Here is a 13,048-nt window from a genome sequence, read left to right as displayed (position 1 = left end):
ACTTGTTGAGATGGTGAAAAGTCTAAAAATTGTAAAACTTTCAGGAACTGACAGAGTGAAAAGAACTATCCTTTTTTTTTCCCCCCATAATTTTATTCCATAAAACAAGCATGTAACAGGGCAAGGATACAGGACAGCAGCTTAACAGGTTACACAAGAGGTCCCAGGAGGCTGAAGTGTTTTTCCAGAACTTGCGACGCAGCTTGTCAGAGTTGCTCTGTTTTGTCAAACTAACGCTACTTACCTTTTTGCCTGGACAACTTCACAGGTTCCTCAGAGAATTTTTTTAGACAGCTCAAACTGGTATACTCTGTTATCATGCCTGATGACACACTAGTATATTTACAGTAATGACACTTTTTGTTTTCCCAGGTAAGTATTTTTGTCCAAGTTGCACCTATGGTCTTACAGCTTGCCTTTCACAGATGGAATAACCATCATTACTACTTCATTATTCTCTCTAATCTTGCTTAAAACTCTTCTACAACACTTTTTTTAACATTGCTTCACATCTGCATCTAACCATATTCATAATACAAATTATAATGTGACTGTACAGATACCAGTATTATATAAAAACCCAACATATCATGCAGTACAATGCACACCCCAACTTGCAAAGTCCACAACTCTCTCAAATAACAGACAAACTGCAGTTTCAGTAAACAATGCTAAAACCCCTTTCTACAGAAAGAAGACTTTTGTCCTCCAGCAAAGAATTAAGCTTTGAAGAACTCTACAACACCTCAAGCAAGACTATCAGGTCTCAGAAATCTAAAAATAAAATGGTCGTGAAGAGACAGAAATTGCACATCATCAAATGCAATGGTCAGAAGAGCTGCTACACCTTGGAGCACAAGAGTTGTCAGAGCCTGAACGAGCCATATCATGTGTTCATCTCTGATGGAAAGTCCAAACATTTTCTTCCTACTGGGAGCTCACAAGGGCATCTGTTGCTCAGAGCAGCAGAAGAAAGCTGATCCAGGCAGTTCACTACTGCTAAGTGTTATGGACAACACAGTGTTCTGGCACAGGGCAAAAACACTTGTTTTCACCAACTTTTCTAGGGTGAGCCTCTATGAAAAAAAATAAAGTATATCATAACATAGCAGCATTAATAACTGTCAAAACAGGTGTATACTTAGGCTAAGTCAGTCTGAATTCAGACAGTACTCATAAATATGTTGAAACTCTTTACAGAATATAGGAGCAGTTCCTTAAAAGAAAATATAAGCTAAGTTTGAATTTGAAGAACATTTTCCATACAGTTAATAAAATCTCAGCAGTTTGAACCCAAAATGGCTTCCTTACCAAAGGGTTTCTGCTCTCCTGCAGCTTTGGCCCACTTAAGAGGTATGCAGGTTAACAGGGTTTGTTTGTTTTCTACAAGCACCAACCGTTTTGAATGCAAAGTTATTTCAACTTTTTAAACATCCAAGTTAAGCAGCAGTCAAAAGTATGATCTTTTAAAAACTTACTGTTCGTTGTACAAGTCTATAAAGAAAGAATGATTGTAAAATATGTAAGGCAAAATTCACTGCTGTATGGGAAAGAGGAGGTGCAGATTTAGGGGAAGGAAGTTTCATGTGCTCTGTATATGGACATACATAGTATGACTTTCCCTGTCATTAGAAAAAATATGTTGTAGATATCTGATTCCTTCCTAAATGCTGGGGTCTTTTTTCTGTATTGCTATTTTAGCAAACCAGTATAAACACTGGGATTTAAACAGAATTTCAGTCATTTCAGACTTTTGAAAAACACCCCAGCAAAAAACCAACAAGCCACCATCAAAGAAATATCAGACAAAAAAAAAAAAATTTGAGAACAATTATCACACCAGTTTAAACTTGGGCTACTGACACAGCACGACAATTCTATCTGTAAGGGGAAAAGGGATACCTTCAAAAAGGGAAAACATAACAAAAAAAACAAAGAAGAGAAGACTTGTGGATAAAACCCAGCTATCTACATACCCATCATAACTACTATCATCCAAACAAACCTCACAACACTGAAATTCTACGGGCATACATATTTTCTGGTAGACTTTTCCCCCTCTCTCCTATCAGTTCCTTAATGCTTTGACCCAGCCAGAGGACAGCTGCAGTTCTTTTTAATCATGGTTGCTGCCAGCTGTCTCCTAAGACAGCCAAATGCTCAAGACCTCATTCAGTTTTCCCCAACTTTTTGTTCCATTTTTGGACAGAAAAATGACTAAACTGAAATTCTTCCTCAAGAAGTAAATAACTTGCACTCAACAACTCCGCAGAGGAAGAAAGATAATATTACTCTGACCTAACTATTATCTTAAATGTCCATGTCACCGTTAAACACAAAATAGAAGCTCTGAAACAATTTGAAAGCAATATCCTGCCCAAGCTCGTTGTCAAATGCAATTATGTAACAAACCTGCATTTGAGAAGTTGAAACTTAACTCTAAAGATAGGGCTCCCCACCCACATAATCAGGATGCAGAGGCTTTGCACACACAGTCACCGAGGTAGTATCAGGATAGTCTGTGGGGAACAGACCAGATGCCTTAAACCATCTCCTTCCCAAGGGCAACCATTTTCTGCAAAGTGCTCTGGGCTCTCTCTGTGCTTTTCCAGCAACTCAACTCAACTGGATCCTGCATCCTGAGCCATGGAGCAGTTGAGCTCCTGCACACAAGCACAAGCTATGAAGAAGGATTGCATCTGCCATTTTGATTCCATTCCAATACCCACACAGTCCCCAAGTGAAAAACGAGGGCACTGAGACCTACCTAGAAAAACAAAAGAATCTAATATAGTCAACAGGCAAATGCTTCCTTAAAGCACCAAGAGCAAAACTACTGCCAGAACAAAGACCTGTTTGAGTACCAGTACATAGCAACAAATGACAAGATGATGAAGAGCTATTTTCATTATTACTCGAAACATTAGGAGGAAAAAAAAGAAAGCAAGTATCAAAAATACATTACATGCAATAATTTGTTCTTTAAATCTTAAAAAGCCTCAAAGGGCACTGCCAAGACAATAACCACAAATCTGTACTTAGCATCACAACACAGCAGAAAGGGACACTATTCCTATGCTGTTCTGTAGTCTGGAGAGACATTTTAAGCCATTCTATTTTCTATTTCTCCACAGCAAGCAAAACACATTTTCAGAAAATAAACTCACAGGCTTTAAAACAAACCAGACCTAATCCATGCACAATTAAAAAACTTTTCATTAAAAGCACAATTAAATACCTAATATTTTCACTCAGAATTAATGTAAGAAAGGAGTATTATTTCATAGTCCATCAACAGGAATATGAAGTGTGCAAAGATGAGTAACATCTCCCAACCCAAGTGCCTCCTCCCATGAACAGCGCCAACCCCATGGACTAGATCCTCCGAAAGTTTGAGTTACAGAGCTCAGCACTGTGCACAAAAGCAAGAGAGAGCAGGTGATCACAACATCCAGAGTCAAAATGCAAACCCCCCCACAACAATGCCAGTATTTCCCTAAACTGAAAGAGCCAGAGTGGGCAAAGTAGTTATCTAATGTGAAACATATTCGTACACTCGTTAGGAAATGCCACAGCAACTTTTTAAATTCATCGAGCTTTGACTTTAATTTTCATCTGAAAAATCGTACTACGTTAATTTTGACCTACAAGCTAATATAAATATTCTAAAAGAGCAAAGTTATAAAGTTTTTTATAACTAGGACCTCATGATTTGCTCTGCAAGGCCATAAGTGTGTTTATATTAAAGCTTGTGTGCAGTTGAATACAGCATGAAATACTGTTTGGGTTATGCCTTACAGAATAAGTTCAACAGTTAAAAAAATAAACAAAATCCCACCAGAGTGTTTCAAAAATCCAAGTAAGTATTCTCAGCGTGTTTTCACCTTACCCTACTGTAAGGGTCTCCCATAAAAACCTCACTTTCTAAGTTGCTGCATTTTTGCTTGATATTAATTACCAGTGTGGTATTTTTCCAATGACACAACTTATTTTCTAGATACCAAGTTCTCCAGCCTTCACAAAGATGACCTAACAGTAACTATTAATACTGAACAGTCTTTTGTTGTTTCAAATTTACCTGAACTCTCATCTCTAAATTACCTGTTACACACAGGATTACTCATGGACATTCTTCAGACAGTATTAAGCAACATCAGGGTAAGATTATGAGAAGCTTTACACATTAAGAGCTTCTCAAAGCCTTTAAAATAAGATTGGTACAAGCACTAGCTGAAGGCTATATAAAAAAAAAAAAAAAGACCAGTAAGTTCTACCATTTTAAATAAAAGATACAGGCCCTCAACTGTTACACACCTGCACAACTACTAAAACAAACCCCAAAACCAACTGCTTTTTACTATCAAACATTAGTTAAAATTAACTGACATTGCCTCACCTTCATTTTAATGTCCAAAGGAATGCACATGGAGGCAGAACTGGAGCAGGATTGACTGTACCTCTCACTTTGTGCATGGCCATGTTAAGGCAGAGTTTTCAACACTAATTCTTAACCTTATTCCACCCAGGTTAAGAATTAAGGCACATTAAGATACAATGATGGCACACACTCTCAGGAAGTCAAGAGACCTTCACTCATGCACTATCTAATCAGTATTAGGACAAGGACTAGCAAACTTTAAACAAGTCAGCAAGCCTTTTCTTGAATATCAGTATCAACATAGCCTAGTTTTCTACACCTAGAGATACACTGCTGTATGTGGGTTAAGGTTGAGCTCACATTGCAGTCTCTTACACTGGGAATATTAATATTCTTCTACCTGCTCGCTTTCCCCACCCCCATTTCTTTCCTCCTCAGGAATAGCTGAGCTTGGAAAAACGTGGTTGAACCTGGTGGAGTTCAAGAGTCACCAGAAAGGGGGAAATAACTACAGGGAGGGTGAGGACTTGTCAGCAGTAGAAGTACTATACCTGTACACTCCCTATGGTTCCCTTCCCCTCCAGAACCCCGCCCCAAATCAATCCCATTAACTCTGCAGTTCTGAAAGGCAGCCTTCCCAGCAGTCACTACAACAAAGAAGCCTTTGAAGCACCTACATTTACACTGGCTGACTATACCACTATCTCTAATTGCTCAGTGTTCTGAGCAACGTCCTCAGAGACAATTTTATTTGTTTTGGATCGGTTTACACACAAGCATAACAGCAGCTTAAACCATCCAAGTTCCATTTACACTAACTGTCAAAAAGAAACACTATCACCAAGACTACAGCCTTTAAATAAGGGGAAGGAAACCAAAGACCCTCCTAGGATGTTCTGCAAAGATTCATTCTCAGTTGATTTCAATTTCTGAAGAAAGATACAAAATGGCTTTTTATCTTCATTTGTCTGGGTGTCCACAGAATGTAATACATTCTGAAAGAACAGGTCAAGATCCACCTTGGCCTTCACTGCTACTGGTTGAACTGCAGTGATTAACAAATATTTTGAACAGCATGCAGGAACAGAATTCCTTCAGTAAACTGTTGTTTAAGGAGTCTCCCTCTCTGCATCCAGACCACCAAGACCACACTCAACAGCCACTGATGGCCTTATCCACCAAGATTCATCAGCTTCCTTCCATTTAGAGATGTATATTTATAGTATGTATAATACTGTCTTTTAACAAAGAGTTCTAGAATTTAAATAAGCATCAAATTAAAAAGTTTTTCTGTGCTAAATATCATATTTTATTATTTTTCACAAGACTGGAACCAGGAAGCACCAATGCAACAGCTGAAGTCTGTTCCTCCCAGCCTCTCAAGCACTACGAATTTTCAGAGCTCTATTAACTTTTTCTGCCCACAGCTCTCTCACTTTCTTTTCCAACCTGAAAAATACTGTTCTAACAAAGCTTTTCTACAAGGAAACCATTTCACTGTAAAACCTGTTCTGCTACAATGTGCTCATTAACAACCAAGGAAACTCATTACTATTTCTTCTCCTTGTAAATACTGGAGGATGAACTTATTCAATCACTCATGAAAACTATATTCAAACTTAAAAAAAAAACATTTCCAGGCTGAAGATAAATCATACTTACAGATAAACTGCTGAAAACCACATGAAAATAAGAAATACTTTATCAGCAAAAAATAAGAGCAAGATCAAAAGGCAACTACACATCCCACCAATGTCTGTGAAATTACAGTTCAAATCAACATTTTTTGTGTTTTCTTCAATTAGATCACTAACAGAATTATACTGCAAATAACTGAGCTATGCATATCTTCTACTATTCAGTATCTTCTTGTCCACTGCCTTATAACTGAACAAGTCCACTCAAATTTCTGATCCCAGGGTCAACTATATCAGAAATTAAAGTTATATAAATTCTTCTCATTAAAGCTGATTTTGATAACCCAGAGCAAGTCAGTAGGTGTCATCTTCATCAAGGTTCAGCTAATGTGATCTTCTGCCCAATTATAGAAGCTGTAGTTTAATCAGCCCATTATACAAAAGCCTCTCATGAGATATAACAACATCTGATCTCCTCCAAAAATGACTTGAATAAAATTACAGAGACGCTCAGCTCCACGGGCCTTGTGAATTCCCTCTCAGAAGCATTAAGGTACCTTACAAACACTCAGGAGCCCAGAAACAGCCTCTAAAAGACATTCTGACAGAATTCAGTTTCACAGGCCTGAAGATTTTTACCTACACATTGATAAACATGTGTTAATTACAAACAAAGCCAAACAAAAAACCTTTGTGCAACTGAAGTTCAGAAAACTACTTTTTCCATCCAAATAACGAAATAAGACATGTTATAATTTGTATCTGCACCTGCCTGGTAGTAAGCACATACCTGCATTAAATTAAAGCCAGAAGCTTAATAATAAAGCCTTCCATTACCACTAACTCATCCCTCTTCAAAACACATGTTTAAAACCCAGAAGTGCACTGAGCAATTTTAGAAAAGGAAGATGATGATTCCATTTTATTCAAGGTGGTCTAACACACTGCACTGAATTTAAAGCACTGTATCTCAACCTGCAGACACAAGGATTAGAGTGCCAAGGATCTCACACCAATGTGTAAAATGCAGGATGCTTCCAAGTGTTTTTAGTGTATCCTCTACAGTTTTCTATAATTAATTGTCCCACGATTTTATTAGAACATTTAACGATCCCCTGAAAACACAAAGTCTAAAGGCAGATTAGCAAAAATCAGAGGAAAACAGAAGTATCTGGACAGATGAGCAAACATACCTGCAGCTGCAAGTTTAGCACTGCTGCCCTTGCATTCTCCATCTTCCATGTTTTTGCTTGTGCTCTTTTCTTTTAAGAGAGGAACAGTATTGTCAAAAGGTATGCACTTGCTGGATGCAACATTTTCTCCACTGTCTGGCTGATTAATTCTGCTGTTAGCTTCAAGTAGAGGAGTGAAGTCCTCAGACTGAGCAGCTTCACCGGGTTCCAGCTGAGAGGAGCTTTTAGCCTGTGCCACATTCTTTGAAGACACAGGAAGAGATTCTTCATCACTGTCAAATCCAAATGGATCCTCTGTTACCTCATCTTCAACTTTGGGTCTTTTAGGAACTTCGGAAATATCTGGTTTGACACTGGGCCTCTTCTGTCCTAATTTGGCCATGAAGGTGGTTTCTCCCCATTTTGTACTCAGGGTGGTCCGTTTGTTGGAAAACACTTCATCAAACTTGGAACTGCCGTTTCCCCCTTTCCGGCTGTAGGTCTTTCCAAATCGGGATGTCATTTTGGCTCCTGTTTCATATTCTCTGTTGGAAAAGAAAGGAGAAACATCAATTCACCAACTTTTCAGCACAAATGATTGTTATTTCCACTCTTTATTGGGCCTACAAGCACCAGGCATGCACATTTCACAGGAGCAACTGATACATCTTCTGCTTCTTTCTCAGACTCACCCATTCACATGTGAATGTCATTATACCAAAAGTTTCTGCATTAAGTTTCTACCAAAGTAACTCAAAATTCACAGAATATGCTGACCTGGAAGGAACCCATCAGGATCATCAAGTCCAACTCCTATTCAGTTGCTTACACATTTATAAAACAATGGAAAGCTGCTAGGAAGACATTATTTTTGGTATTGCTTTGCTCTAATTTTATATTTTCAAGTATCGAAGGCACTGCTATTATGAAACATCATGAAACAACTAAACACTATTTTCATCACATCTGAACACGCAGCTCCCTGCTAGAGTCCAATAGCACAGCATGGCTTAAAAAAAGACTCTTTGCAGTTAAATACAAAAACTGTCAGAATATTTTGAGCTGCTGTAGATATTTTAAGTACTAATTAATCAGAAATAACAAAAGCAACTCCACCCAATGTTCTTCTCTGATGCTCAGACTTAATGAGTAAGTATATTACTCAGTAATACGATGTGGTTGATGCCACCTGCATCAGTCCTGCTCAGGACTGGTACACAGCAATGCCCCCTGAGTAAATCTGAGCGACCAGGGGACAGGAACAGAGACACTTCTCAATCCATTTCTAGGAACACAGAGGCCACCTCCAGCAGACCAGCATAAACCATTACTGTTTACTGGCTGTTACAACTGGAGCCAACTCACATTTAAGTATGAGCAAATTAAAGAGGGATACATTCAAGAGTTCCTTGCATGTGTTCTATTTCTACTTTTGTTTAACTCAAGAAGAAAGACAGACCACTAGGTTTTTGTTTCCCAAAACAAATACTTCAACTACCAGACAAATGACAACATAAACCCAAAACCATCATATCTGTTTTGTAAACCAGTATTTCTCTCTTTTTGGCCCAAACCCGGATAGGAAATTGCAGTTCTTTATAGTCAGCCTGAATCTAATCAAGTCCATCTTTCTCTCTGAAATTCCTCTCCATACTAGAAAAAAGTCTGTTAGGAAAGGCAGGCAGTTATTTACGCTACAGAAACAAAGAAATACAACTTCAAAAGTGTCAACTATCTTCATATAATGTATATGAAAAATAACTTTTGAAATAATTGCTAGTATACTTATCACATGATTTATTTGTTCAATATAACTCTCCTTGTTTGTGATATATTTGAATGAATTTGTGGTATATTGTCTTTCTTCCATATTTCAGTTTTCATCCCAAACACTTGCAGTTTCTCAACCTGAAGTGCCAGTCCAGCTTCTGCCAAAATTGCCAGACTGGTTCCAGAAGTGTCCCTCTATCACTTCACTCCAGCTGAACTGTCTCACCAATAATATTCTCCCTTTATCAGACCAGGCCAACCTCCACTTATTGTACAAACCAAGCAATTCACGGGGAGGAAACCCACAAAGAAAATGTCAAGTGAACTGAAAGGATCAAATCTGAACTCCAGAAGTTTACCAGGTGGATGCTATTGCAATGCAGAAGAGATACAGGAACACAGGAACAATCCCACTGAGAAAGGCTCTTCTCCCCCGGGGGTTCAGCAGAGAGATGGCAAAGGAACATGTTTATCTACTGACCAGAGTTCTGCTGGGAAACCCCACTCTGCAGATGGATTCTGTGTGCTCCCAGTACACAGTGCTCTTTAACCCCCTCTCCTCTTTTCCCCCCCAGTATCATCACCCTGCTCTGTGCTGCTCTAAACCCATTGCTGCCAAACTTAATTCTTTTTTTTTTTGCTCCCCTCTAGGTAGCTCTAGTTTTTTATTTTCTATCCACGCATACTTTAGCAAACAAACAGCAAAACAAATGTAAACGATCAATTTTTATTTTGCTGATGCTTGAAAATATTTATAACAGCAACCAAAATATTTTAGACCAGGAAGGCTACATTTTAGAGCTACAGAAACTAAAGTGAAATGTTTATTAATACGTCAGTTTCTATACAACTCTTACAGAAAAAAAAAATCACTTCACTCATCATCAGCACATTTTCCTCCCCTAAACCTTCAATATCCAAATATAAGGATTATTTAAAAAAAATACTCAAATAAGTATTTTCAACACTACATTTCCAGCCCATGCAAAAAGAACAACAGATTTAAATTACGACTTGTGGTTTGCAGTCATTATTACAGAGAAGATTCCTGTAGTCAAGAGGGCTTCATTTTCAGAAAGTAGAGTCACATTTTCCTATTTATAAATTTTGATATTAAGATCGTCTCATAAAGAGTTTTGAATCAAAATATCAAGACCCACACTAACATTAAATATGATATAAACAGGTTAAAAGACGAGTGAGATTAAAGATAAGTAAATACATTGGTGTCTCCTTACATGAGAGCATCAATAGAACAGGATTTTTACCGTTTACTTACAATTTTCTCTTGCTTTTCAGTCAGAGTGAAATAAAAAACTTGGTCAACTGCACTCTGTTTCCAGTCCCTGCCACCCTCGCCTGCATTGTGCTGCAACATTCGGAGCAGTGCAAGCAAAGTAAATACACGTAAAAACTCGACACGCAGTTGTCCCGCATTTCCCAGCGTTAACTCGGAGGGCCAGCTGGACACAAAAAAAACCCCGGTAATTCCCCAGGAAGCCCATCAGCCGCCCCTCCTCATCGCTCCTCTCCACACCGCTCCTCTTACATAACCAAAGGAACGAAAAATAGGTTGAATGCACGAAGGCAGAAGGAGCTGATGAAATCCCACGGTGACAGTTTCTTTTTTCCTCCCTCCCTCCCTCCCCCCGCGGCGGGGGGGTGCGAGCGGAACCGGGTCACCCCCCCGCTCCTTGATGTCATTTCCCTTCCCGCCCGGCCGCTCCCCCGCCTCGCCGCCCCGCCGGCCCCATTACACAAGTGCCCGGGGCAGGGGGCCCGGCACGGCCCCGGCCCGCGCCTCGCCCCCGACCCCGCTCCCGCCCGGCAACTTCCCCGCGGGCCAGGGTGGCCCCGCACGGCCCTGCGACAGGGACAGCGCGGGGGCCGCGGCTCCGGCCCGCGGGGAGCGCCCAGGCCTCGCCCGCCCCCGCCCGGACCCACCTCGGCAGCAGCGGTGGCGGCGAGTCCCGGGCGCGGGCCCGGCCGATGCGGCTCCGGCCGCGGCTTCGGGCCGCCCAGGCGCCGCCCGCGAAAAGGCGCTGGGCCGGCGGGGCGCCGCCTGCGCCGCTCCGGCAGAGCAGGACCCCGGCGGGGTGTCGCGGGCGTCAGGGCCCCCGGCGCCGCCTCCTCCGGCGGCGCTTCCTCCGCGCCGGGATTATCGCCGCGCTCGGGACGGGCCCCGGGACCATCTCTCCGCCATTTGCCCCCGCTCCTTCCTGCCGTCACGGCGCGCGCCCCGCCCGCCCGCGCCGCCGCCAATCGCCGCGCGCCCCGCCCGCGCCACCCCCGCGCCTGCGCCGCGCCCGCGCGGGGCACGACGGGAGCTGTAGTTCGCGGCGCGGAGCCCCCCAGGCCCCGGCGCGGCCCCCGCAGGCGGCGGGCGGGTCCCGTGGCATGGGCGGCACCGAGGGGCTCGGACCGCCGCGGAGGGACCCGCCGCCGCCTCCGCTCCGTGGTCCGGAGGGCGGGGTCAGCGGGGCCCGCCGCGGGCAGCGCGGAGCGGCCCCACCCCGGGAGCGCCCGGGCCCGGAGAGGGGGTGGTGGGGCGGCTCGAGGGGGTTCCGGGGCACCCCCGGCACCGCCGGCCCGGAACGGGGAACGACAGAGCCCTCCCCGGGAGTTGGGGAAGGCGCTGAGCCCGCCCTGCGCGTTGCCCCTTAAAAGTTTGCCGTGCCTCGCCCCGGGCACGGAGCCGCTTTGCTGCTGTTGGCGCTGCGCGGCACTCACCGCGCCCCACAGCCCGGCCCGCGGCCCGCACGGCCGGGCCCCGCGGGACACGCGCTCGGCACGGGAGAGCCCCGCGCAGCGAGAGCGGTGCCGCGAACGTGCGGCTCGGACACGCTCCCGCTTCCACGGGCTGCTCAGTCCACCCACGTGCGTCAGATTTATGCGCACCTTTGAGGCTTTAATTAGTGGTACGCGCACCGTGCGGAGCGAAAAAGCGCTCCGCGGAGGTTGGGTCCTGCGGAAAACACGTGCGGGCATCAAACAGCCACCGAATTCAACGTTTTACGTTCTACAGCCAGTATTTCATAAAGTGCTTGTGGAATAGAAAACTAGGGATGCACGACTAGAAAGGCAATATATTAAAAAAGAACATCACACTTGCAGATGTAGTTTGGTAATTTTTCAGAGGAGTGAGGAAATCAAAAAAAAAAAGGAGCAAAAAAACCTCTACAACCTTGAGCCTAAAATGGCCTCACAACATGTGTTCATATTCGCCATCCATCATTTGAGGCATTATAGCACAGGTTCCAAATGCGAAACAAAAAATCTAAGAGGCTGATTTCACTGCACAGAAGAAGTTAGAGTTGTCTCAATACCTCTAGTTAAGAAACATTATTTTTTTCTTAATTTTATATTTACTTTACCCAGTGCAAAATCACTGGCCTTCAATGAGGAGATGCAAGACTCTGGTTTTGTTCAGTGATCCTGTGAGTCAGTCTGGTCTTTACTTGATACCTACTGATGTGTTGGCAGCTTCTAAATACATAAATGTGCTCTCTAAAGCCAGTGTACAACTGGTGCTACCAGAGAAAGGGAAGATAAAACTGACTGGGCCTTGCGAGGAGATGTACAAGATTCATTGGAAATATGGTTGGGATTTGTGTTGTGTGTCAGAGAAGGTTTACAAGCTCATCTGTATCTCACCACCTGACTCAGTTATTGAAGAGCCACTGGAAACAGGTTACTAACTTTAAAATTCATAATTTGAATACAAAAAGTGAGATTTTTTTTTTCCTGGTACTACTCTTGATCAGAGCTACTAATAAATGCATTTAAACTTGAAGAGTAAAATGGAGAGCTAAACCAGTTTGAGTTTTGCATAGTCTTACTTGGTGACTAACTGATCTGTCAGACAAAGAGGAAAACACAGGACTGTGAGAGCTCAAAATACCTTCAGGCTCTGTGAAGTTCTTTACAACATAAAGAAAAGTTTGTCCAGAGAACCAGAAAAAGTGAAGAATGTGGCCAGAGTAAGGAACTGACACCAAGAAACTAATAGGAAATACTCTCTATTTTGGTATGAAGTTAAAAGAGTTGAAATTAAATTAAAACTGTTTCTAACGTAGAGCCTGGGCTACCTA

The 13,048-nt window shown here is 42.6% G+C and overlaps 1 protein-coding gene across 4 annotated transcripts in view; it reads right to left on the bottom strand.

The window, feature by feature from the left end:
- Positions 1-11,704, bottom strand: part of WAPL (WAPL cohesin release factor) — a 65,659-nt gene extending 53,955 nt beyond the window's left edge. The window contains exons 1-2 of one of the 4 annotated variants that reach the window (XM_032694177.1): positions 11,688-11,704; positions 7,209-7,732 (exon numbers count right to left, since the gene is read on the bottom strand). In XM_032694177.1, coding sequence (XP_032550068.1) covers positions 7,209-7,710 — 502 coding nt within the window. In that variant the 5' untranslated portion in view covers positions 7,711-7,732; positions 11,688-11,704. Of the gene's footprint in view, positions 1-7,208; positions 7,733-10,236; positions 10,570-10,901; positions 10,981-11,687 lie in introns of those variants that run through there. The other 3 variants (XM_032694176.1, XM_032694175.1, XM_032694178.1) reach the window with 3 other exon arrangements.
- Between the last annotated feature and the right edge of the window lie 1,344 nt (positions 11,705-13,048).

This window comes from Chiroxiphia lanceolata, chromosome 8, assembly GCF_009829145.1.
Source record: "Chiroxiphia lanceolata isolate bChiLan1 chromosome 8, bChiLan1.pri, whole genome shotgun sequence".
Classification (NCBI taxonomy): domain Eukaryota; kingdom Metazoa; phylum Chordata; class Aves; order Passeriformes; family Pipridae; genus Chiroxiphia; species Chiroxiphia lanceolata.
The sequence above is the reverse complement of the archived record's forward strand: the minus strand, read 5'-3'. Positions and strand labels throughout refer to the sequence as shown.